The following is a 22,766-nucleotide window of genomic DNA, read 5'->3' as shown; positions in this document are numbered from 1 at the left end:
TCATTCTGGGCTGGCACAAGCCAGGTTGGGTCCCAGACATTCCCCTATGTCACCACATCACTGTGGCTGGCGGGGGGTCATGTTCCCTTTTCTGTCACATTGCACTGGTTCAGTGTCTCATCATCCATCGCGGGTCGAGCTACGCTGGGTGCTTATCCTGGAGCACAAAGGGACACCCTGCTCCCTGTCCCCTGCCAGGGTCCCTCCTGCCCGCTCACGCCCTCCTGTTCCCTCCCCAGGGGCCGGTCTCCCGAGTGGTACAACAGGGTCTTTGGGCACCTCTGTGCCATGGAGCTGGTGAGGATCCGCGACTCCTTCCCTGCCCTGAGTCCCAGCGGCCCCGAGACGAAGATCTGAGGCGCCACGAGGATGCTCGGTCCTGTCAGATGTGGACTTGCTGGTGGATCCAGAATGGGCTCTCGGGGGGAGCATGGCAGGGGAGGCAGGGACACATATTTATATGTGTCCTTGTACCCTGGGCTGGGCATCCCCATCCCGCTGTCCCCATGCTGCCTTGGCCGCCCTGGCACAGCAGAGAGGAAGCCGTGCAGCCCCTAGTCCCCACCAGAGGGCTTGGGAAGCACAGAGAGGGGCTGGGGGTGACCCCAGGGGACAGGGCTGGGGCGCAGTGGGTCCCACTGTGCTAGGAGGAGTGAAGGTGCGTGGGGAGAAGTGGGAGAAGCGAGCGGGGAGGTCGCAGTGCTGTGTTGGGAAGTGAAGGGTGGGCAGCGAGGGGTGGGCGGTGTGCACGGTGTCACCCGGCAGGGACAGCCAGGGAGGCACCAGCAGAAGCTGTCAGGTAGCGAGAGAAGCGGCGGTTCTGGGAGTGGAGCAGCTGCACACAGATACAGGGCTCTGCCCCGAGTGGCAGAAGGAGCCTGTTGGAATTACCTTTGGTGCTGAATTTCATAGGAGAAGAAAAGCCCTCTAGTCCTGTGCCTTGCTCTTACTGGGCTAAAAGCCCTCTCTCGTGCACTGGGCTTTGGATGAACCACGTTCCAAGCCAAGCCTGTCCCTTCAAACCAGCATCCCCAGCAGCTGGAGGGGGCAGGACACATCTGGAGCCCTGGGCTGGTTATGCAGAGGTGCCGTGGGCAGGAGGAGGGACACGGCGGGTGCTGCAGCTCCCCGGTCCTGCTGCTGTTGGGGCTCCCCTGGCACTGCCCCGGCTCAGTGGGGCGGTGGGAGGTGGGGGTGTCCCTGCTCCCCAGCCGTGGAGCTGCCTCCCCAGCACTGCCCCTGCAGAGACTCCCGTTCCCCCCCATCCCTCCCTGTTCCTCCGCGGAGAAACCCCCGCCGGAGCTGACCTGACCTGGTTCCTGCGCTGGAGCGGGGACCCAAGTCACCAGACATCGTTCCAACTGGAAGGCAGCACGACCCACACGCGGGAGCGACTCCCGGTGTCAGCTTCGCTGTAACACGACCTGTCTGTCTCCTGGTGAAAGAAAAAAGCAACCCAGCCTCTCTTCTCTGTTTTTATATATATATTTATATATATATAAAAATATAACTAACATTTGGGAGAGTGATTTTTCTCCTAATATTTTTTTAAAATGTTTCTTGTGTTCCTATCTATAAATACTTGTACAGTTGGAATATTAATATATAACGCTGGCAGTAGAGCTCAGTGCCAGGTGATGCTCACTTAAAAGACATGTATTTTGTATTTAAGGGACTTTTGTTTTGTATCATATGCAACTGCAACAGATTGTTTGACTTGGATGGGGGGTGCTCTTCCCATCCATGTAATTAATAAAGTACTAACGATACCTGCTGGCTGATGAGGAAACATTCACGCTCTGTGATTCTTCAGCACAGCAGCAACCCCAAGCTGAGCCGTGTGGGCTCTGCCTCAGGAGTGGGGGTTCACACGGGATCCAGCTGTAGCAGGGAGAGCAGCTCTGGGAGAAGATGGGGCTCCAGCAGCGAGCATCCGCGAAGATGACGAAGAAGATCTGCTTTGTGATGGCAGCTTGCTGTAGCAGACGCTTCTCTCTGCTTTGAACGCCACGACGTGGATGGAGTAGAACGTGCTGGAATAGGTGAAGACGATGGTGATGAAGGCTGCAAGATTCAAGCGTGGAGAGGAAGAAATCTCACTCTGGGCACAGCCAAAGTGCAAACCTCATGAACCGGGGGTGGTGGTGCGGCTGACAGCAGGACGACTCCCGCTTCTGTCGCTAGAGGGGGCAGAGGCATCTCGGTAGCCCTGGCTGGTCTCACCAGGCAAGCCCATCCCACCCCACATCATCCCTGTCCCCAGGTCCCATGCTGGCCTTACCCAGGTAGGTGGTGGCCAAGCAGCCACAGGCACGGGGCCGCTCGCCCGGGTAGGACTGCAGCGGGGAGCAAACCCCGCTCCTCCCGTTGTTGCCAAAGGTGTCCTGACAGCGCAGGGGAGCACCGCTGAGGGAGAAGCCCAGCAGCCGGACACCGCAGCACCGCTGGGCTGCTGCTCGCAGCTCTGCAGGGCTTCAACGGGAAAACAATGGCGCGGGATTCCTCCAGGGTCCTGTAGTGAGCAGCAGGACCGAACCTTGGAGGACAGGGTGGCCAGGCTGCCCGTCCAGCCCCAGGCATGCTGGTGGTACTCGCCAAGTGCTCGGGCTCGAAGGCTCCAATGATGAAGGGGCAGGTGTTCGTCAGACCGTCTGCACCTGGGAGGGTGGGACCACAGGGTACGGTGAGAAAAAAGTACCAGTGAGTATAGCCCTTTACACTGATGCCATGGCCATAAAACCGTCACAGAACTGGGCAGCCTTTGGCTTTATGCATGTAAATGTATGTATGTATACACACATAAAAGCGCTGCTGGCTGCTGTCTGTGGGCAGGGGCTGTGCTGCTCCAGGCACAGAAGGCTGCCCAGGAACCCACCTGCCACCAGCACCCGTGGAAAGGTGGCAGCAGCACGGGGAGGGCTGGGGACAGGGCGATGCCAGCACAGCCCCCTGTGACAGCACCCCGGGGCTGCGGGGACAGAGCCGGGAAAGGGGGTCCCATCGCACCATCCTGCAGCTGCTGGGGACACTAAACAAGCAACAACCCCCAAGGCTTTGCAAAACCGTCTGGAGGCACCTCAGCGCTGTTTGGATCAGAGCCCCGCTCTCAAACCTGTTCAGCGCTGTCAGCTGATGAGTACAAGAGTGTTTTCTTTCAACCCATGACTCTCACAAATGAACATTTAAAAATCAATCCCTTATTCAAATCCTTCAAGTTCCATTAACAGGGATTCATGTTTTTTCCCCCTGCATATTGTTTCAGATCAATCTTTTCAAGCCTTATAAAAGCCAACCTTTACAAGCTTAGCAGAACTCTATATTAGCAAATGATTGCAAAACCGCAACATGAGGCTCATTTCTGCTTAATTATAGATAAAAGGAGATAAAATGATTGCTTATTAGCAAGTCAGGTAGAAAATGTACCATATTTGTAGTGCAAACAGACCCATTACAGAAAGGAAGATGTACAGTTGTCTTTCATTACAGGTGCTTTAAAACACGCATCTGAAGAAAATGACTGATTTTTTTTTCGCTCTTGTTCCAAAGAGAAGCTCAAGAACCGGCTCCCTGGAGACCACCAGGTCTGGAAGGGGATTAAACCCGTTCTGGGCCTTGCAGAGGAACCAGCACAGCTTTCCTCTTGCTGGTCCTTTGGACCCTGCCGAGCCACCCTTCCCACCCACAGCTCTGCTCCCGCAGGGCTGGACCTGCCTGGCGAAGCTGCAGATCGATCTTCACCTCCCTGGGGCTCTGATGTGCACTGTGTTAAAGAGCATCTTTGGACATCTGTGTCCTTGGCTGCTTTGGGCAGCCCGAGACTCCTGAACTGCGAATGCACAGACCGTTGTGTGTAATAGAGACAGCAGAGAGGGCCCAAGAGCGGGGAGGAAGGGGACAACGGGGCTGCCTTTAACAGGAAGATTTAAAGTGCGATGCAGATCCCGCTGGCCAGTCCTGCGCCCATCTCACCTGCTTTGCTGCACTGCATGGAGGGGCCAGCACTTTGGGGGCTCCCAGGGGAAGATGCTGCCGGAGCAGGGTAGGGAACAGCTCGGGAGGAGCCCCTAGCTGTGCGATCAAAGGAAGGGTGCAAGATGCACAAGAGAGGCCAAACAACCCCAAATATAGGCTGAATATTGAGGGGAGGGCGGGAACAGCAGCAGCAATGACTTTTGGATCATGCCTGTTTTCTCCAGCTGTGTTACTTCAGCAGTAGGGAAAGCGACAGCACATGGGCTGGGAACGGCGCTCAGAGGATGCTCCAGCTCAGCATTCAGTGACAGCCAACGTGTCATTTGCCTCGTATTTTTTTAAGCAGGAGGACAACATCTCGCAGATCCTGCGCTGTGGTTGCAGACAGCACAAAAGAGAATCGCACCCTCGGCCCTTGCTCTGTGCGGGACGGCTGGGGCTCTTCCCAAGGCAGCTCCTGGGGCTCATCCATAGCAAAGACAGATGTTACCCTGCTTGCGAGCGCAATTCATTTTTGTGACATCCTATTTCTGCTGGGGCCCGTGATAAATGCAATCCATTCCTGAAAGAGCTGAACACCACCACGTCACCTCGTAAAGGTAACGTGTGCTGCCATAACAACCACCAGGTGATGAGCTCCCGACGCGCTGCTGCTGCCAGCCCCGTCTTTCAGCCACGGCACGGGCAGCGTTGTGTGCTGGAGGAAGGTGCCCGGTTCCCACAGCGCCCTGGAAGGGGCAGTTCCTCCTGGGTGCTCTCCACAGGGGTGCTGCTCGGAGCAGGTGCCATTCCAGCTCCTTTCACTCTTGCAATTGCTGCAAAGCGTGCTCATGACAGCCCCCTTCACATCCTTTACACCAGCACCTTCTCCTTCAGACTCCCCTCAGCTGCTAAAAGCCTCCTACATTTTGCCCACATCACTTTCTTTCTTTCCCTGCACCGCTCCTCTAACAGTTCAGCCTCTTCACCTTGCTCTGTGTCACTCTTCAGTCCTCTTTTTTGTATAGCGTTGTATTGCAAGAGCCTCTCCTGCTCCAGCAGCACTGGGCTGGACCCTGACAGCCCCTCGGCTTTCCCAGCTCCATCTCTGCATTGTTTCTCTCCTTTCTGAGGTTTTATTCCCAGCAAGTTTATGGGGAAGGAGCAGTGCCAGATGCTGCAAGGGTGGCTCTGTCTTCTGGCCAGATAAGAGCTGATGCCATTTGGGCAGCTATGTGGGTCTAACCAACATTTTCTCCTCCTAGAGCCCATCTGGGGGCTGAAATGAAGCTTCTCTCCAGTTTTCTCTCTTCTTCTCACCAAATGCCTGGGTGTTTCACACTCTAACCCACTCAGTTATTTCTCACGGGCTCTTCTTGTCCCCTCAGCTCCTGCAATGAGAGGGAGCGATGTGAGGAGCCCGTGTGCCTTCAGACAGCAAGGAGCGATGGGCAAACCCTCCCTGGGATGACCCCCGACCTCTGGTGCCCTGCGGCTCTTGGGGTAAGGCCATGGTTACAGAAATCCTTCAGAAAGCCCTTCAATAGCGTTTCTTAAACACTGTGTAATGGTCTCCAGGGCTCGAAAAGGGATGGCTGGACCCACCGCGGAGGGGTTTGAGGGACAGGGGCAGGTACTCCTGCATGAAACATCCAGAGGATTTGGTTTGGCTGTAAATGCACACCCCAGGGACAGGGCCATCCTTGTGCCTCCTCCAACACACCCAGTACCTCTTCATCTCCATGTTTCTTTCCGAACTGCCCAGGATTTCTACTACCAGCCATCAAACCCCTGTTTGTCACCCAGTCTAAGCTTATCACCTTGATTATTTTTATCTATACAGCCAGAAAAACCTAACAGCATCACCCATTCTAGTCCTGACTGTGACATCTCTATAAAACAAAACGCCTGCCTGTGAAACCTACTTCTGCCAGGAGCTGTCTCTAGAAATCACAGCCCTGACTCCCCATGCAAAAGCAGTGTTTGCAATAATAATCAAATGTTTAGCAAACATCATTAGAACTAACTTGCCAATGAGCAGAAATAATTTTCGGATAATTGCTTTATGGACAGACAAGCAGGGAAATTAGGGACAGTGTTTTTTCCGTGTTAAACAGGGAAACACAAGTAGGGAAACAGAAGCACCAAGGGACAAAAGGAGCTGTTTAAGGCCACACAAAAGGAAGACAGAGGAGAGAAATGCCCAGTCTGATCTTACACCCACCTGCTGCTCTGTTGGCGTTGTGCTTGAACCCCCAGCTGGGGGCCCCTCAGTTGTCCCCGGGCTGGGGACCTGGAGCCACAGTCAGCTGTGTCCGCCTCTTGTCACCCTGCTCTGGCGTCCTGTGCACAGAACTGATGGTCACCGCGCTGGTCCTGGGGCAGGACTGAGGCATCCGCTCCAGGCTGCCCCCAGGCGCCTGCCTGCAGCGAGCACCAGCTGACGGTATTTTCCCCACTTCACCCAAATGTTGATATTTTCCCCACTTCATGCAGGTGTTGGCATTTTCCCCACTTCACCCAAATGTTGACATTTTTTCCCCCTCAGCCCCCGATGTGCACAAAGCCAGCCAGGGATTTTTTCGTCCCCCATCCCCGTCCCCGTCCCCCGCGCAGGTTCCGCGGCCGCAGTGCCCTCTGGGGACAGCGGGACCCTCTGCCGGAAGGGGACAGTCAGGCTGCTGCAATTTGGGGCGCTGCAGGTGGCGGATTATGCAAATGAGGACATCAGCTTTCGCGGCATTCCAAGATTTTTAGTCAAATTTAATTACCTTCCTTCTTCCCCCTCTCTTTTGCCTGTCCCTGATCAAATTAAAACAAACAACCCCCAGCAGAGTGTTTGTGACAGGAATCGTGTTTGAGACTAATTAAAACCTGACGATCGTCACCGAGATGAGCCCGGCAGACGCCCGTGCCGGCGGCGCGGCGGACCCGGCACGCTCGGCGCTGGATGCTCCCGCGGCACCCAGGGGCGGCTCATCAGCCGCACGCTGCTGATCGCCCGTAGTGCTGCGTCTGCCTGCCCAGCCTGCGGCCGGTGGGGAGCGAGCTGGAGGGGGAAGGTGTGGGTCTCAATTAGCTTCAGCAGTAATTTAAGGGACTCATTAACAAACACATGTGGCATCTCCTCTAGGACGCTGCTGAGCCTGGCAGGGCGAGGTCTGCGGCAGAGCGAGCTGCTGGCACAGCCCAACATCCGCCTTCCAACTGGGAGAACTGGGGGTGCAGCAGAAGCTCGTCTGTCCCTTTTCACTGGGTGGTCCCTGGGGCCGGCCCTGGGCAGCCCCCCTGCTCCAGCCCAGTGCAAGCTCCTCAGTGCTGCCCCCACTTCCCCTCTCCTGGAGTCCCCCAGGTTTGACCCTGGGGAGGAACAGCCCCAGCTGGCCCCTCCGGGGATGATGCTGCACCCATCCTGGCTGAGCATCTCCTGCAGCCCCCGTCCCCAGCAGCCCAGCACAGCCTCCCGTGGGAGCAACAGCTCAGCAGCTCCTGTCCCCAGGTACAGGTCACTGCGGGTCTGCGCACAAACCTCACTCTTTCCCGTTGTTCCCAGTACCCGTATCTCTGCGATGTTATTGGGAGCTCTGCAGTGCCCGGTCCCTCCAACTGCGTGGGTACAGCTGGCGGGATAGGGACAGACAGACAGACAGCCGCCACCGCCAGAAATAAAGACATTTGCAGGCATTGTGTGGCTGAAGCAACCCATGTGCGAACCGCTGGTGACCCAGCCCCTCAGCAGCCTGTCCCCGTCCTCGGGGACATCCTTGTTACGGCATCAATGAACTTAATAAATTATTCCTCTTTCATATTGCTGCAAATCAATGGGTCCTGGTGGTGTCATATATAAAAGGCTGGTTTCAGTATTTTAGTTGGGAGAGCCCTCAAGGGGAGCCAGGCTCATTAATTAAATACATTTAATCAATCTGGCCTACAAGGGCACTGGTTATTTATTCATCAGAGGCTGCACAGTGCAAACCGGGTGATCTGAAAGGCAGTAAATAAACATGTAAATGGAAAGCTGAGACAGCAAGCGCTTACTTGTGCCTGGGAGATTTCAAAGCTGGGTCAGATATTAGGGGATCACACATTTAATTTAACAAAATCCAATAAAAAGTGTACCTGCAGTGAACAACCCCCCGAAGATGGGAGCAGAGCAGTGATGGGAACTCTGGGAGCTCAGGAGTGCCTGGGGGTCCCTGCCCTGTCCCCCCACGTCCTGCTGCGATGGGCCCAGCCCCGTGTGAGCAGGGACATCGGGGAGCAGCAGCATCGCCCCGTGCAGGCATCAGCCGTCGGGATGGGTTTTACCAAACCCGGTCTTGTTTTCCTGCGGGTTTCCCTGCTCGGCTGCTCGGGAACTCGCAGCATCGTGTTACTCGCATGTTCCTGCAAAGTTATTGTAAATAAGAGCATTACAGGAATTAAAGAGGAAGATTTCAGCTGATCTAAGTGAAAACAAAGGCGGGTGAATATGTCACTTTTTAGCTGATTCTTTGCGGAATTGTTCGCCCTTCTGGGAAATGCTGTGGAAGCCAAGTTGGTGATGAAGCAGATGAGCTTCCTCCAGGTCTGCGTAAGCCCTGGTTTTACCACTGTTGGAAACTACAGTAATTTCAATATCATCTCAAATGCAAAGACTTGCAAATTAGCACTGAATAAAACATCGATGGTCCAAGTGGGGCATTTCTGAATCCCTGATCCATCGGGCTTGCTGCTGGAAGAGCTTACATACTCCTGTTTCAGTTCTCACTCCGAGAAGATGGATTAACCCGCACCACTCTGGCATCACCAGAGCTTTTCTGAAGCAAAGATGGGGGGTTTGGAGGGCTGAGGGCAGCGAGCAATGCCTTTCCAGCACTCTTTGGAGCTTTACCAGCCCCTGCAGATGCTCATGGTGGGGCAGGACGAGCCACTGCTTGAATTAAGCCGAGCAGTTGGGATTTAGAGCACGTGGCAGCACGGGCCTGGGGAGCAGAGCTGCTGGCGGCGTCGGGTAGGGGAAGGCTGGGGACCTGCGCTGCTCCTCGGGACGAGCAGGGCGAGATGTGGCTCCTCTGCCACCCTACCCGGTGTCCCCGTGCAGACAGAGATGCTCTCACAGGGGTGCTGAGCAAGGGTGGTCCAGCATGGCTGGATGAGGAAGATGAGGAGAACCTGCCAGGATGCAAGCACAGGAGGAAGAGCATGGCAGGGACACAACTGTGTGGAGACAAAAAAGCAGAGAGGAGCTCAGGCTGGGCTGTCTGGGTTTGGGGATGAGCCCCGCGAGCACAGGAGGGTTTGGGCCAGGGCTTGGCTCTGGCAGCGTTTGGCAGCCCGGGTGATGCGGGGGGTAAGCAGGAGCTGTTGGTGATACTGTGGGTGGTCTGGGGAGCCAGGCCTTGCAGGGAAAAGGTAATTCAAAGTGCAGATGGGTATTGAGGTTGTCAGAGTGCAGGGAGGGGCACTGGATTAGCCTGTTAATCTTAATAAATGAATATGCAAAGCTGGGGAGAGTGGGTTTTCCCACCACAGCTCCCTTTCTCTGCGAGAACTTGTCTGACTCGGATGTCACCCTCCACCGAGCTACTTCCTAAAGTCCCCAGACACCCGTAGCCTGGAAAACTTTTGTAAACGAGTGTTTTTCCCACATTTTGTGAGTGCTCTGCCCATCGAGCGCCCCTTGAGGGACAAAAAGCCATCCGGACTGCTGCTGTAGAGCTGTGTGTCTGGGGACATGGGGAAGGCGACCCCAGCCTCCTCCCGCTGCTGGCCAGGCTCGGGCTCAGGCTCAGGCTCAGGCTCGGCCAGGTCAGCAGAGCTCGCCCCCGTGCCTCCCCAGCTCGGCTCCTCTGACACAGCAGCGTCACCAACAGCCCCGTCCACAGGCGATTCGGGGTCCCTGCCCATGCCCCCATCAGCTCCCCTGGCTGGGCTGGTTCTTGCAGTTCCTGGGGTTTACCCTCCCATTTTCTGGGAAGCTTGAAAGGGAAAATTAACACGAAGGATATAAACTGCTAAATAGTTTCAACCGATAAAAAAAATTTTTAAAAAAGGGTTCACTTGCAGGTTTTGGCCAAATATAGTATTTTTCCAAGCTGTTTTCTACACCCACATCCCAGACTCCCAGGGATTCACAACAACCTCATCACTTTTGAGTTAACACAACAAACTTGGCTGCTAGTTGGTGGTTTATTAATACCGGTCTCACTCCCATGGACACGTGTCCTATCTAGAAAGAAAATGACTTTATCACATGTCCCAAGCTTCTGGCCAACCCATTCAGCCTCCAGGCTCGCCTGGTATAAGTTTGAGAGCATGAGGAACAATAAATATAATATTTTACACATTTTTTTCCTCTGAGGATCTTGAAGTGCAAACACAACTCCCTGAAAGATGCCCTGGGCACGGCTGTGAAGGGGCCGGCCCAGCAGCAGAGCAGGGGCAGCACGCACCACCTGCTCCTGCAGCACAGTGCAGCCGCTGCGGCCCATTACGCAGATGAATAAAACACATTCCTCTAACGCAGCGCATTCCCGAAATACCTGAACAGAAAATCCATACGCTTGGAAACGAAAGCATTTGTCCTTTTGCTGTCTCAGTGTTAGCTGAAGGAGCGTGCGTCTTCTCCAGGGGCTGCACGCGGGAAGACAGATGGTGAGAGTAACTCTGGCTGTCAGTCCCGGGGGACGTGCAAAGGAATCGGTATTTGGCATCTGATTTAGCTCTGCTGCCTCCTCGTGTCACCACTGTCCCCAGCACTGAATGACACATGGGCTTCCGAGGCAGTTAAATTAAACCTCCCTAAAGAGAGGGGCATGCAATCACCCCTCCCATGTCAGCTGGCAGCTCCTAATGAAGATCCAATGCATCTGTGCTCACTGCCCTGAGTTTGAACACCCTCCCGTGGCCCCTCTGCAGGTCAGAATTAACCAGAGAGGAGGGCAGCTCTGCAACCCACAGAACCCACATGGGCAGAGCGGGGCCAGCGGGTGGGAATGGGCACAGATGGGGTTCTTGGCTCCTGGACACAGGGGAGCCTTTGGGGAGCAGCGCCATCCGCAGCGCTGGGCTGCAGATATGCCTGTGCTGGGTGCTGGGTGCTGGGTGCAGGCAGGGTTATTCCCCTGAGCACCGCCAGCTGGGACCGCAGGCGTCCCTCAGCCCTGATGTACCTGAGCATCACACCTGCTGGCAAAAATCCTCTCTTCTCGCAGGCATGTGATGCCTGAGACTTGTTGCACCGCAGGCCGTCTCCTGGCTGCGTCTTACTCTTGCCAGGACGGTTTGGCTTCCCGCTGCAGCTCTGCTGTTCATGGGATGAATGCCCATGAACAAGGGGGTCCCAGGAGTCGTGGGCAAGCCCAGGAGAGCCCTGCTCAGGGTATTGCGTTTGTCAGCTGGCAGGGGAACATCCGAGGAGCAGAAACACTAGAGAGGAGGAAGAGGAGGAGGCAGACATTCCAGGAGAATCCATGTCTGTAAGGAAGCAGAGCGGGGTCCAAGGCAGTAATCCATCCCAGATGAGGCTGGGGAAAGTGCTCCAGCATAGCATGAGTCATTGTGAATGGAGAGGAGAGCAACAGCTCTTTGATAAGAGGCAAAGCAACTTTCTGTGGCTATTTAATCTTCATTTGCTGGCTGTGCCAGCTGAAAGCCTTGCACAAGGCTCCCCTGGGGATGTCAACATCCAGCCCCTCCCCTGGCTCTCGACCAAGGCTTTGTGTCCTTCCAGGGCACTGGGCTTCCCAGGGTGTGGGGCAGGGGATGACGACTGCCTGCAGGTCGGGCTCAGCTGAGACCGGCTCTGGAGCCTCCAGAGGGTCCCGGTCCTGGTTCTGGTCCCAGTCCCAGTGCAGGTAGGACTCACCTCATCCTCATAGCATGAGTGGCTGAAGTTAGAGGAGCTGGACTGATGTTAGGTTGGTATAAGCCCCAAAACGTGTGCCTTTGGGGAGGATTATGTCCACTCTCCAGTCTTGTCTCTTGAGTGAATCTCCCCCAATGGTTCAGCATTTCCCTCTGATCCTTCTCTGGCGTTTTCCCACAAATTCCTTGAATTGCAATGCCCCGAACTGCTCCTCCTGACACAGCTGCAGGGCAAAGCAGGGGAGAGCCTGCACTGCACATCTCGAACCGCTGGCTAGGCAGCCTGGGCAGCGTTTGGCCTTCTCTCTCGGAGTGGCACGGGGGACTCACGCTCAGGCGAAGTCCATTGCCATTCTCAGAGCCCGCCTTGCCAACCATTCCCCTCCTGCTTCTGTGCGCTTGATCATTCCTAAGGGCAGAGCTTCATCTACTCCTGTTGAACCGTGCTTCACTTTTCCCCAAGACTGTGTCTCCTATTTCTCAATATCATTTCAAATTCAAATCCTATTCCTGTGTCCTTCTTGCTCCATCACATATGCCAAATAAATCGGCAGGCTCTCATTCTACCAGCCAAGCCATTAATGGATGCATGAGCCCGGAGTCAGCCCCGCTCCGCGCACACCGCAGCCTGGCGGGAGCCTGGAGCCCTCCGCTCGGGCAGGGCTGCGGCAGCCAGCACCCAGTTCTTCATCACTTCGGTTTTCCTCTCCCTTGCTCACGAGTGTTTCACGACAGACAACATCAAAAGGCACAACAGACAAAACATAGGACAACTCCTGCTCCTCTTTAAGCATAAGGGCTGTTGCTCTGTCATAAAAAGAAGTGTGAGATTAGTTCAACATGACTTTTTTTCCTGAGAAAAACATGCTGACTGCTTTCCTTGCCTTGTTATCTTCTTTCTGCTTACAAGTTGTTGGGAGAATGTGTCCGGTATTTTTCCCATAACAGGGTTAAACTGGCTGATGTGCAGCCACCTGGCTCCTGTCCCCACCTTGCTGAGACAGGTGCTCTCTTTTGCCACTGAACAGCAGCAAAATCTTCCAAAAGCCCTCCAGGACAACTGGTCAGAACACCGGAACCACTGGCCCACCTGAGGTTAATGCCATTAAAACCAGCAGATGCAAAGCTGTCTGAGGGAGCAAACACATTAGGGACTCCTGGCCACCCACACAGTGTGGGAGTGGGGACTGGGAATGGGGGGTGGGAGTAGGAGCTGGGAATGGGGGTTACACCCCTGCACTTGTTGGGGTGCTGCAGTGGCCGGGCTCATCGGCTTTGGGGGTCTTAGTGTGAGTATGTGTGTGGATCCCACCATGGGGCTGTGTCCGGGTGTGGGTCCCACTATGGGTCCTGACGTGTGTCCTGGTGTGGGTCCGTGCGTGGGTCCCACCCTGGCTCCGTGCATAGGTCCGTGTGTCCATGCATGGGCCTGGGTGCGGGTCCCTGTCCGGGGATAAGTCCCACCATGGGTCCTATCATGGGTCTGTGCGTGGGTCCGGGTGTGGGTCTATGTCCGTGCATGGGGCCGTGCACGGCTCCGTGTGTCCGTGCATGGGTCCATGTCCGTGCGTGGGTCCGTGTCCGTGTCCGTGTCCGTGCGTGTCTCCGCGCGCGGGTCCGGGCGCTGCCGCGGGGGGGCAGGCGGAGCCCGCGGGAGGCGCGGCCGATCGGTCGGCGGCTCCTGCGAGAATCCCGTGTTCGTGGCCTCCGGCTCTTCGGCACTGGAGCAGGAGCGGGTGGAGAGGAGCGAGAGCCTCGGGCTGAGCCGCTGTGCCCAGCGCGGGGGCTCGGGGGGCTCCTGGAGAGGAAGGATCTAATTTGTAAAGTGAATTCTGAGATCAAATCGCTGTGGGGTTAAAAGGGAAAAAATCCCGCTGCAGATGGTGTCTGGAGTGTGGTTTGGAAGGGGTCCGTTCGGTGCTTGCCGGGACAACGGGGAGGCACGGGGGGAGGACAGGGCCCAGCAAGGCGGGAGAGCAGGACTGGGCGCAGGACGAGCCCACGCCAGGACCAGGTTACCGAACTGCGCCCGAACTCCCTCCTTCCCAGCTGGGCTTTCCGTTTGGATCCTTCCCGGAGCCGGACCCAGGCCGGGGGGATGTCCACGGCTGCGGGTTCACAGGGCAGACACCTCCGCAGCTCGGGCTTGCAGGCGCTGCGGGGTCGGTGTCTCCGCTGCCAAGAGCATCCTCTGCTGAGCCCGCTCAGCTCCCAGCTCGCGTTTGTTCCCCCACGTCCCTCCCTCCCGTCCGTGCCACCGGTGACACTGGTGTGCAAGTGGGATCCTGGTTTCGGGGGCGCGGAGCCGGCACTTGCCGGACCTGCAGGCAGCATCCCCGCCTGGGACACGCCGCGGTTGCCAGGGCGATGGTGCTGATGCGATAAACAGAGGGAAACGGTGATGACGCCAGCTGGGAAAGGGCAGAATGAATTTTATTTCACGTTTATTGAAGCACAAATTAACATAAGAAACAGCTTACTTGTGTGCAAACAAGGGCAATAGAGAATCTTTGGGCTGCACGGGTTCCTTCTGGGCTCAGAAACCAGGCTTTCGGCAAACACTGCTGAGCCGCTGTTTGAGCTGTGTGGGTTTTCCATGGCAATGTCTGTTTACACGGGGAGCAGACAGCGGGTGCTGGGGACGGCTCTGCTGGGCCGTGTGGGGCGGACGTGGCCGCAGCGGGATGCTCGGGCTTTGCAGGAGCTGGGTACCCCCCGGGATGTGCACAGGGGAGCGGGGAGCGGGGAAGGAGCCACAGGAAAGGTCCGTGTCCTCTGCCCAAAGTGGGAGGACGGGCTCAGTAGAGGTTGTGACCGATCTTACAGAAGATAAAGGGAAACAATCCTAGACTTCACAGCTGGTGCTGCGTTCATACAAGCTCCGTTTGGTGTATTTTCGCCTGTTTCTCCCGCCTTCCCAGGCTGCGATGTGTCAGGATGGGGTGCTAGGAGACTGGGCTCTACTCCTCGGGCTGACCCAGTGCCCAGAGCAGCTGGCCCAGCTTCAGAGGTGGCTCAGGGAGCTGCAGGACCTGCTCAGTCCCCGCTTTGGGGGATGCTGCAGGAGGGTGGGGGTGCTGGGCTTCCCGCGTACCCGTTCTGCAGGACTGCCCCTGTCCTCTCAGGCCATCCTGCTGGGGGTGAGATGAAGAAACCCTCCAGGAAATGTAAAGTGGCTGCAGGAAATACCTGGAACCTTCTGCAGCAGGAAATGAAAGTGGAGGAGGTTGGGGGGCAGTGAGGGGCCGGGGCGCTCGCCCGTGGAGCATCCGCAGGCCGCAGGGCTCGGAGATTGGGGGACACGAGCAGAAGGTGATCGTGCATGGCTGGTGAAAGAAGAGAGAGGGGGAAAGATCCTCTACACTCCCTCCCAAAATTCTCATTCAAATAATTCCCTGATGAGAGGAGAAATTTGCTGCTGGTTGCCACTGTGAATCATCTACAAACAAAATTATCAGTCCTTTGTGTTCCCAGCCAGCTGGCAGAGAGCAGACGTCCATCAAGAAACTGAGGCAGAATCCAGAAGACACGGTTATGCACTTTTTCCCCATGCCCCGCTTTGCAAGACTTTTTCCCCAGCATCCCCAGCTCAGTCGCTCCCTTCCCCTCCTCTTGCCATCCTAGTGCATGTCCCACTCTTCTGGCCCCTGTGACCCACCAGAGAGCCTCTGGGGAGAAGAGACAGGGGCGTCCTGGCAGGTGTCTTGGGAGGAAGAGGAGGAGGAGGAGGAAGAGGAGGAGAAGGAGAAGGAGAAGGAGAAGGAGAAGGAGAAGGAGAGGGAGAGGGAGAGGGAGAGAGAGAAGGAGAGGGAGAGGGAGAGGGAGAAGGAGAAGGAGAAGGAGAAGGAGAAGGAGAAGGAGAAGGAGAAGGAGAAGGAGAAGGAGAAGGAGAAGGAGAAGGAGAAGGAGAAGGAGAAGGAGAAGGAGAAGGAGGAGGAGGAGAAGGAGAAGGAGGAGGGCAGTTGCCCTCTGGGCTGGGTGAGGACACAGCGTCTGCTGTCAGGAGCCTGTTCCAAGCTGAGCACCACCGGCTCTCCCCTCTGGTCTCCTCATCAGTGATGAACACATGCACGAAGGGCCACTGCAATGAAATATTTGTTTATAACAATCATAATTATTATTCTTTCACCAATTTTCTCTTCCGTGGATGGAGCCTGGCAGAGACTACAGAGCAGGCAAAACTGCTAAAGCAGAAAGTAATGGTGCCCCCAGGACGAATAAAAACCCTACTTCAAACCAGCAGATGCTGCTGAAAGCCCCCGTGCAGGAAATATCTGCAGAATGAATCGGGAGCTTTATGGAGCTTGGTTTGCAGGTTTTATAGGAAAGTTTCACCAGCCCAGGAGGGGAAGGGGAAGGAGGAGCAGGGGCTGGCATCGCGGGGTGTGGGTGCTGGAGCAGGATGGCGTGTGTGGAAGGGACAAATGGCATCACCAACCAGGTACAGCCCCAACTGCTGCTGCTGCCGCCCCAGGCCAGAAAACATAAATAAATCAAGAAAACAAGGTTCCTGTCCCAAAAAGCCTTCGAACTATGCTGGGAAGAGCTCAGGCAACCCAGCAACAGCTGGAACAAAGCATTCCCCCTGTGCTGCCGAGGTTTGGCGCGTCTTGTAGTTCCAGGATTTTTTTTTTTATAGTACGTCATAAAATAATGTTCGATATTCTATATATTTTTATGGCCGGCAGGAGAGCAGTGGAGGGCAGAGGATGGCGGGAGGCGGTGGGAAAGGGTCTCCTGGGGTGGGGGGCTGGTCTGGCCCAAGGGGGCAGGTACCTGGGGTGGGGGGCAGGTACCTGGGGTGGGGGGCTGGCCCCACAAGGAGGGGGCAGGAGCAGATGAGTGGGGTGAAGCGCCCAGACGTCTGCAGGAGGGATGGGTTGGGATGCAGGATACCCAAAGCAGACTGATGGGGAGAGAGGAGGCTGGAGAGGAGGTTCCGCCCTGGGCAGCTTCGCCTGGGGGGCACGCATGGGGGAACCCCCCCGCTGTGGGCTGAGAAGAGCCTGTCCCTTCCTGCTGCAAGGCCAAGGACATCCCAGGTCTGTTCCATCCACACGCTGGGTGCTGCACTGTTAATAGCGGGAGAGCGTCGGGGTACGCAGCGTTTTGACAGGTTGTCTCAGGGCTGCTGGCCGGTCTCACCGTCGCTGTGTTGGTGACAGGGCTGGTGACAGGGCTTTGCGGCAGCGAGGATGAGGATGCGTGGCACGAAGGCCTTTGCAGCACGGACAAGCCCTCAGCCCAGCCTGAGGGAGCAGGGGAATGGCCTCCCCCAGAGACACAGCCCTGCTCGCCCGGGATGGGCTGAGAACATCAGCCATCCACACCACCACACCTGAAAATGGGTGGTCAGGGGGCAAAACGTTCCTGGGAATCAGAACAGGGGCTCTGCTGGGATAATGCAGAGCATGAGGACCCAGGCCACGTCTTCCCCACTTTCCCAGTGTCCTCTTGCCTTCCTTTGCCCCCTGACTGGTGGCAGTGTCCCCAGCCTGCTCCGTGTCACAGCCTGGCTCCCCGAGGAGACACCAAGCGCATTTGGGACCCACAGACACGCCGAGGGAACCGGCTGCCGTTCTGGGAAGGGCACGGCACGGGGCCGGTGCCAAACTGGAACCCAGCCCTCGGCTTCAGGATGGGGCTTGTCAGATGCTTCATTTTGAAGATGTTCGCTAACTTTATGGATTCTTTCCTGGCCAGGCGTGGAAGCCTGCCTGTGGTCTGCCATGGCGTCTGCGGGCTGGGATGCCGGGGCGGGGGCGGCGGGCGGCGTGTCGGGACCCGCGTCCCCGTGGGTGGCTGGGTGGGACCTGCGGGTGCCGTGGACCCGAGCCCACCCGCCCAGGTGATGGGTTCCCTTTGGTCCCTGCCCCGGGGGCACCTCCGAGCCTTTGATTTCAGAGGCTTGTCGGGGCGCTTCAGCAGCCTCCAGAGGGTGCGTGTAAACACCGCGATTAAAAAACATCATTCCAGGGGCTGTGTGGAGGCTAAAAATGGAGAGGGGTGCCCCAGAGAGGAGAGAGCTGCCACAGCAGCAAATACTTCTCTTTTTAATCCCCTGGGAGGTAACAGCGATGGCAAAGAGGTCAGAACTCGGGGAGCAGGAGGAGGTGCAGGCTGGGGAGGACTCCCCCCAGAGAAGGGTGGAGAGGAGAATGCGTCGCTGTAGGCTCCGTGGAAGATGCTTTGACTGCTCAGCAGGGAAGGAAGGAGCAATTTTTAGATAAAACGATAGGACTGCCCAGACAACCACATTGTTTATTAGTGGGAGAGTTGGAGAATTTCAGAGGGAAGGTGTTATGAAGGTCGTTTGTTACGGCTGCCTCTGCAGAACAGCACCCACAGCTCTGCGCAGCACCAGCGCTCGCTCCTCCAGCTCCCGGCCGGGCACGCAGCAGCTCACGGGTGTTGTCCCAGTACAATACAGCCGGGGCAAGAAACACCCTTTATTCTTTCCTCCTGTCTTTCCAGTTTCTCACCTTTTTCTCTCCACATCCAACATGCCTTTTGTTTTGTAACATATTGACAGATTCTCAAGTTGAGCCAGGTGAGCTCAGTAGGGACTGGCAGGGACAGAAAAGGGATTTTGGTTGCTGGGTGCATCGCGGGAGGATGCTGAGCCAGCCCCTTTGCTGTAGCTGCCACAGGCAATGCTCTGTCGGTCCCTCCTCGGTTGTCCTGCAGCAGAGGGCCCCACCACAGCTGCTCAGCAGAGCTCTGCTTAACGCACACCTTACTTCAGCCTAGGGCTCACCGGTCCTGCGTGAATCGTGCATCCTCAGGCCCAGCTCTGGCCCCTCCTCAGGCTCAGCCTTCCCCACGTGTCCCCCTCTCTGGGCCCGTGTTTCTCTGTGTGGAGGAGCGGGGTGGGTGGTGCAGGGGTCCCCAGCACCCCCAGCACAGAGCCAGCAGAGCCTGCCGGAGCCGGCGGGAGGAGAACGAGCTCCGTCTCTGTGGCCAGCAGTTAATATTCTTCTGGCATGGCGCCCTGCCCGGGGAAGGTGGCAGGCTCTTGCATTTAATATCTTATTTATCTTTCCTTATTGCAGGAATGATGACAGTTTTCATTATTAAGCTGCTGGGTAATGGTCTAGCCTTTGGTGGGAGCTGAATCATCATCCCCTCTTTGCTGACAATTTGATTCAATTACCCAGGAGAGGTGTGACGGGAGGAGGGCGAGCAGAGCCCGTCGCTGCCGCAGGGGTACATGGTGCTCGGTGCCGGCGGTTGGAGGATGGCGGGGGGCAGAGCTGGCTGTGTGTGTGCCACCTTGATGGCCGGGGTGGTGGCTGTCCCCCAGCAATACTCCTGGGGCGGTGGCTGTCCCCCAGCAATACTCCTGGGGCGGTGGCTGTCCCCCAGCGATGCTCCTGAGGCGGTGGCTGTCCCCCAGCAATACTCCTGGGGCGGTGGCTGTCCCCCAGCGATGCTCCTGGGGCGGTGGCTGTCCCCCAGCGATGTTCCTGGGGTGGTGGCTGTCCCCCAGCAATACTACTGGGGTGGTGGCTGTCCCCCAGCGATGTTCCTGGGGCAGTGGCTGTCCCCCAGCGATGCTCCTGGGGCGGTGGCTGTCCCCCAGAGATGTTCCTGGGGTGGTGGCTGTCCCCCAGCGATGCTCCTGGGGTGGTGGCTGTCCCCCAGCGATGCTCCTGGGGCGGTGGCTGTCCCCCAGCGATGCTCCTGGGGCGGTGGCTGTCCCCCAGCGATGTTCCTGGGGCGGTGGCTGTCCCCCAGCGATGCTCCTGGGGCGGTGGCTGTCCCCCAGCGATGCTCCTGGGGCGGTGGCTGTCCCCCAGCGATGCTCCTGGGGCGGTGGCTGTCCCCCAGCGATGTTCCTGGGGCGGTGGCTGTCCCCCAGCGATGCTCCTGGGGCGGTGGCTGTCCCCCAGCGATGCTCCTGGGGCGGTGACTGTCCCCCAGCGATGTTCCTGGGGCGGTGGCTGTCCCCCAGCGATGCTCCTGGGGCGGTGGCTGTCCCCCAGCGATGTTCCTGGGGCGGTGGCTGTCCCCCAGCGATGCTCCTGGGGCGGTGGCTGTCCCCCAGCGATGCTCCTGGGGTGGTGGCTGTCCCCCAGCGATGCTCCTGGGGTGGTGGCTGTCCCCCAGCAATGCTCCTGAGGCGGTGGCTGTCCCCCAGCAATGCTCCTGAGGTGGTGGCTGTCCCCCAGCGATGTTCCTGGGGCGGTGGCTGTCCCCCAGCAATACTCCTGGGGCGGTGGCTGTCCCCCAGCGATGTTCCTGGGGCGGTGGCTGTCCCCCAGCAATACTCCTGAGGCGGTGGCTGTCCCCCAGCAATACTCCTGAGGCGGTGGCTGTCCCCCAGCGATGCTCCTGGGGCGGTGGCTGTCCCCCAGCGATGTTCCTGGGGCGGTGGCTGTCCCCCAGCAATACTCCTGAGGCGGTGGCTGTCCCCCAGCAATACTCCTGAGGCGGTGGCTGTCCCCCAGCAATACTCCTGGGGCGGTGGCTGTCCCCCAGCAATGCTCCTGAGGCGGTGGCTGTCCCCCAGCAATACTCCTGAGGCGGTGGCTGTCCCCCAGCAATACTCCTGGGGCGGTGGCTGTCCCCCAGCGATGCTCCTGGGGCGGTGGCTGTCCCCCAGCGATGCTCCTGGGGCGGTGGCTGTCCCCCAGCAATGCTCCTGAGGTGGTGGCTGTCCCCCAGCAATGCTCCTGGGGTGGTGGCTGTCCCCCAGCAATACTCCTGAGGCGGTGGCTGTCCCCCAGCGATGCTCCTGGGGTGGTGGCTGTCCCCCAGCGATGCTCCTGGGGCTGTGGCTGTCCCCCAGCGATGCTCCTGGGGTGGTGGCTGTCCCCCAGCGATGCTCCTGAGGCGGTGGCTGTTCCCCAGCGATGCTCTTTTCTGTCTACCCATATCTATCCTTGTTCCTGAAGCAGGAAAGGCTCCCACCCCACGGAGCCCACGTGTCCCTGGCTGTGGGGATGGCAGGAGAAGGGGACTGTGTGGGACATCACGCACAAGGTGATGGGGAGCGTAGGCAGCTGCTATGGAGAGCCACAGCCCTGATCCAGCCCCAGCACCCTGCTCAGCACCCACCCAGTGGTGGCAAAACCACAGGAGAGAGCTCTCTAGGTTCTCCCTGGCCTTGAACGTGGCTTTCTCCTCCTCAGCCCCACGGGATCTGGAGCCCAGCAGCCCCCAGTGGTGTTTGGTGTGGGCACTGTGGTGCCAGATGGAGGGCACTGAACACCCAGCCAAGCGCTGACCCGCCCAGATGTTTCCCAGGCAGCGGCTGCAGCGGCTCCAAGGAGCAGAAAACGTGGGATGGTTTGTGGACATCGCAAACAAAATGGGGATAAACCAGAGAGAAACGGGCTGGGACATGGCGGTGTTGCTGTGCCTGTGCCGTGGCGCAGGGAAGCAGCTCTGTGACTGCCGCTCAGCCGCGCAAGGAGGCGGCGGTAATGATATATGCAATCAATTAAACATGACCAATTTTTAATTAGATGTATAAACACGCCTAAAGTTAAATGAGGTCTCTTTATAGAGAAAGAATGCAGCACGGTACCATATTAAATGAGAAACTCATGCTGTTCCCATGCGGGAGCTTCCCAGATTCACACGTGGAGATGCCTTTGGAATCCAGCCCCTCGCCCCATGGGCCGGGGGTCCCGGTGGTGCGGGCACTGGCAGGGGCGAGAGGGGCCCGATCCTGCTCCTGCTGGGCCCTCCGAGCAGCGGGGACGGGTCTCGGTGTTTGCGCAGCTCCTGCTCCACAGCCTGCTCTGGGCAGCCAGGCGGGCTCTGCGCCCTCCCCTCCCACGTGCACCCCTTGTTATCCTGCTGCCCTTACAGGGGAGAAGAAACAGGAGAAAAAAGTGAACCGGTTTCTAATTATATCTTGTTTGCTTTCATTTAGAGCTAATTCAGCCCACACAAAAGTTATTCTCCGTAATAAAAGAAATATATATTAAAAAAAAAACCAACAGAGATGCATGGCTTCATTAAAAGTCTGAAAATGTAGAAACTAAGTAGTGTCTATTTCCACCTTTCCCCTTCTGATTAAAAACTATTTGCATTTCAAAACAAACCATCATTAATTTGGACCAAATGTTACTAGGGCTCCTCTTTCTAGTCAGGATAATTAAGCATGTGGCTCGGCAGTGAGCGACTCTGGCTTCCTACAGAGACCCACATCAGCTCCTTCCTCTGGGCTGAGCTGCTGGCCGAGGGACGCAGCGCCCGGGTTTTGCAGCAGCTCGTTGCACTGATTGCTCACGGACCAGAGAGCGATTGCGGGTCGTTGCCCCCTTTTCCCACGGCAGGATGAGGGCTCGCTGCTCTGGGGCACTCAGAGGTGACGCTTCCTGAAGGTGAAGCCTGTGCTGAGCGTGCACATCAAAAATTAAGAGCAAGAAATCCCCCAAGGAAGCTTTTAGACCCAAACCTATAACAATTCCTGCCCAGACCTGGAGATGTGACTGACAGCAGTGGTATTTTGTGCAGGCACAGGGATGTGCTGGCACAAGCTGGAGGCCACGGTAGATTGAGAAGAATAAAAAAGCCCCAGGAAATCCAGAGTTTATTTGCAGGAAACCCAAACACTTGAAAGAAAGTCAGCGCTGAAGGTGAGCGATCTGCCCTCCAGCCGCCCCTCCCTCGCTCCGTTTTGCTGAAGCTTCGCAGGATGGGACCCGGGCAGTGCTGGTTGTCCCCATCCCTGTCTCCAGAGCAGGGCACAGCCCTCGGCCCCAGCTCGCCCTTCGCTCTTTCCCTGCATCGCTCTGGTTTTGCTGTGCTGGGCCAGGCAGCACCTGCAGAGGTGGTTGGCTCCGAGCATCCTGCATCCTCCAGCCCCGCATCCCCCAGCCCCACATCCCCCAGTCCTCCAGGCCAAAGTGATGAGAGACACATCTGAGAAGCAACGATCCCCCAAGAGTCAGACCCTCTGAGATGGCAGGTACCACAACAAGTGATGCACCATCCCAGTATTTCACATTTTC

General features: G+C 57.3%; 1 protein-coding gene across 5 annotated transcripts in view; it reads left to right on the top strand.

Moving 5' to 3' along the window:
- STARD8 (StAR related lipid transfer domain containing 8) overlaps nt 1–1,769 on the top strand; it is a 52,700-nt gene extending 50,931 nt beyond the window's left edge. For all 5 annotated transcript variants that reach the window (XM_065846242.2, XM_071813621.1, XM_065846241.2 and 2 more), the window contains one exon: nt 240–1,769. In XM_065846242.2, coding sequence (XP_065702314.1) covers nt 240–357 — 118 coding nt within the window. In that variant the 3' untranslated portion in view covers nt 358–1,769. The remainder of the gene's footprint in view (nt 1–239) is intronic.
- The last annotated feature ends 20,997 nt before the right edge of the window (nt 1,770–22,766 follow it).

This window comes from Patagioenas fasciata, chromosome 11, assembly GCF_037038585.1.
Source record: "Patagioenas fasciata isolate bPatFas1 chromosome 11, bPatFas1.hap1, whole genome shotgun sequence".
In the NCBI taxonomy this organism is placed as follows: domain Eukaryota; kingdom Metazoa; phylum Chordata; class Aves; order Columbiformes; family Columbidae; genus Patagioenas; species Patagioenas fasciata.
Note: the sequence above shows the minus strand (reverse complement) of the source record. Positions and strands in the feature narration are given on the sequence as shown.